Genomic DNA, 2,415 nt, shown 5'->3' on the forward strand with positions numbered 1-2,415 from the left:
TCCACCCGTTCACACCCCCACCCCAGGGTCAAAAAAAAAAAAAAAAAAAAAAAAAAAAAAAAAATCAAAATTATCAACATGTATTTTTTTCTTTGTGACAAAGGGGGTAAGCCATTACCCCTTAATGTTAATTGAGAGAAACTGAGTCAGTGAATTGCTGGATATTAATGAGCAAATTTCCATATATACACATATATTTCCATATATATACATATACATACACACACACACATATGTTTTTAAAAGGCTAAAATTCTCTCCAAATGTTCTCTTCAATAGCTAAAAACTTCCACCTTGGGGAATTCATCATGATTTCTGAATTCTAAAATCTAAAGTTATATTTAAAAAAAGAACACTTACTTGTGTTTCTGAATGTCTTTGACTCCGTTTTTCAAATTTCCTAACCTCTCTGATGGGTTGTCCCTAAAAATGAAATAATTGTCATGTGAAAAAAGATGAATATTTTTGCAGAATGGTTCCTTAAAAGTGATGCACTCCGAACACTTACCTGCATAGTTTTTTAATTAAATTAGCAGCATTTTTTGCAATCTTCTTTGGAAATTCTATCATGTCAATCCCCCGCAGTATGATATTGTAGGTTTTCATTGGATCTGGGCCTGAGAAAGGTGGGCTGGCAGGGAGGAAGATAGAAGAGATGATATTTTACTCTCTGAATAAGAATTAAAGTGTCCTCACAGTCACATGCTTGACGTCAGCTTTAATGCCGGGAATTGTACTAGCTAGGATAATGGGATGAGAGTTAGAAACTAACAAAGCACAAGTCACTGTTGAGCAAAGCCACTGGGAGATGCAGCTTGTGCATTCGTCCCTCTGTCCTTTGATCCCCTCTTGCCCCCATGCTTGGTTACTGTGCTGTCTCCTGAATGGTCCTGCCTTTCCACACTGACTTACTGGGCGCAACTTGTGAGGCTATCATATACTTGACAAATTCTTTCTTCTGAAATGACTCTCTAAATGTAGAGTTCATACCTCTTTGGGGGATAAATCTTATGAATTATTTTAGGCCATATTCCTCACTTTTAGGCTGTGATAATATTTCCCTTGATTGTGTGTGTCTTCCTATTTACTTTAGCATATTATTAATAATATGCAACTTTAATTGCCATTCAAGTGCATAAATGCAATTCTGTTTAATCTCTTAGTGTTTGCCCTTCTTGTGGTGTCAGAATGGAATTTTTTTTTAATCTTTTAAGTTAGCTTGCCAGTTTGCTTCAGAAATGAAGAATCAAATCCTTAGAGTCTTCTGTAATTTATTTAGCACTTTCTAAGTCATGTTTTTTATATTCATGTTTATTTTAGACAATTAAATGATTTATTAGAGATGTCTTTAGTATCTTTTAGAGATGATGCATGCTTAGTCTTTGCTAAAATATTAATAATGCTATACATTATTTAGTATAAAATGTTATATAATGCCCTAAAATATTAATAATCAACATTTGATGAACATGATTTCAAGAAATTATTTGTATTTATGAACAGAGACAGTTATATTGTACATGCTTTTAAATTATTTTTCTCTTTTTAGAGATGATGAATTATTATTATTGAAGCTCATAATGCTGACATGAGAATAAACTTTCAAAAGATATAATTAAAGAAAACACAAAAGCCATTCTGTTCAACAATCTTTGATTCAAAAGAGCTGTATTTTAGGTAGCTTTACATTTTCTGATTTGAAGAAGAATCTAGTACATTTTATGACAGATATATGGTCAAGTTACATCATCATTTAAAATACCCGACAAATGTCCATTTGTCTGCCTCTTCTCTCAGAGTTTTTAATCAGTCTAAGCGTTCTATTAGGCCTGTGCAGCGGTAGTGCACACCTTTAATCTCAGCACTTGGGAGGAAGAGTCAAGTTGTTCCCTGTGAGTTTGCGTCCAGCCTATACTATGGAGTGAGTTCCAGGACAGTTAGGGATAAATGCAGAGAAACCCTGTCTTAAGAAACCAAAGATAGAGTTCTATTAAGAAAATCAGAAATCCTTTTCATTGAATATTAAATTTATAGTCTGAAATTTTTAAACATTGGAAATGGATTCTTCTTTCATACAATATATCCCAACCACAGTTCCCCCTCCCCTCCACTCTACCTACTTTCTCCTCTCTATCCCTCCCTCCAGATCTCCTCTGTACCAGGCCCTCTGCATATATGTGATGGCTGTCAGCTTGGTAGTTTTGTGGGACTCCTAACAGCAGGAGCAGCTATCTATCCCACTTATTTCCTCCTAGGTGGTTGCTGTGTCCAGCCTTGATACGAGGGCTTTTGCCTTGCCTTATTGTATCTTGTTTTGTCCTGTTTTGTCTCTCAGAGGCTGCTCTTTTCTGGAAAGTACATGACTTTTTTTTTTTTTTTTTTTTTTTTTTTTTTTTTTTTTTTTTTTTTTTTTTT

General features: G+C 34.4%; 1 protein-coding gene across 2 annotated transcripts in view; it reads right to left on the reverse strand.

Moving 5' to 3' along the window:
• The window catches only part of Prkg1 (protein kinase cGMP-dependent 1), a 1,176,530-nt gene that overhangs the window by 14,099 nt on the left and 1,160,016 nt on the right, over positions 1–2,415 (reverse strand). For both annotated transcript variants that reach the window (XM_021151357.2, XM_021151356.2), the window contains exons 15-16: positions 509–631; positions 361–423 (exon numbers count right to left, since the gene is read on the reverse strand). In XM_021151357.2, the coding sequence (XP_021007016.1) occupies positions 361–423; positions 509–631 (186 nt within the window). The remainder of the gene's footprint in view (positions 1–360; positions 424–508; positions 632–2,415) is intronic.

The sequence above is a fragment of the Mus caroli genome, chromosome 19 (genome assembly GCF_900094665.2).
Source record: "Mus caroli chromosome 19, CAROLI_EIJ_v1.1, whole genome shotgun sequence".
NCBI lineage: Eukaryota > Metazoa > Chordata > Mammalia > Rodentia > Muridae > Mus > Mus caroli.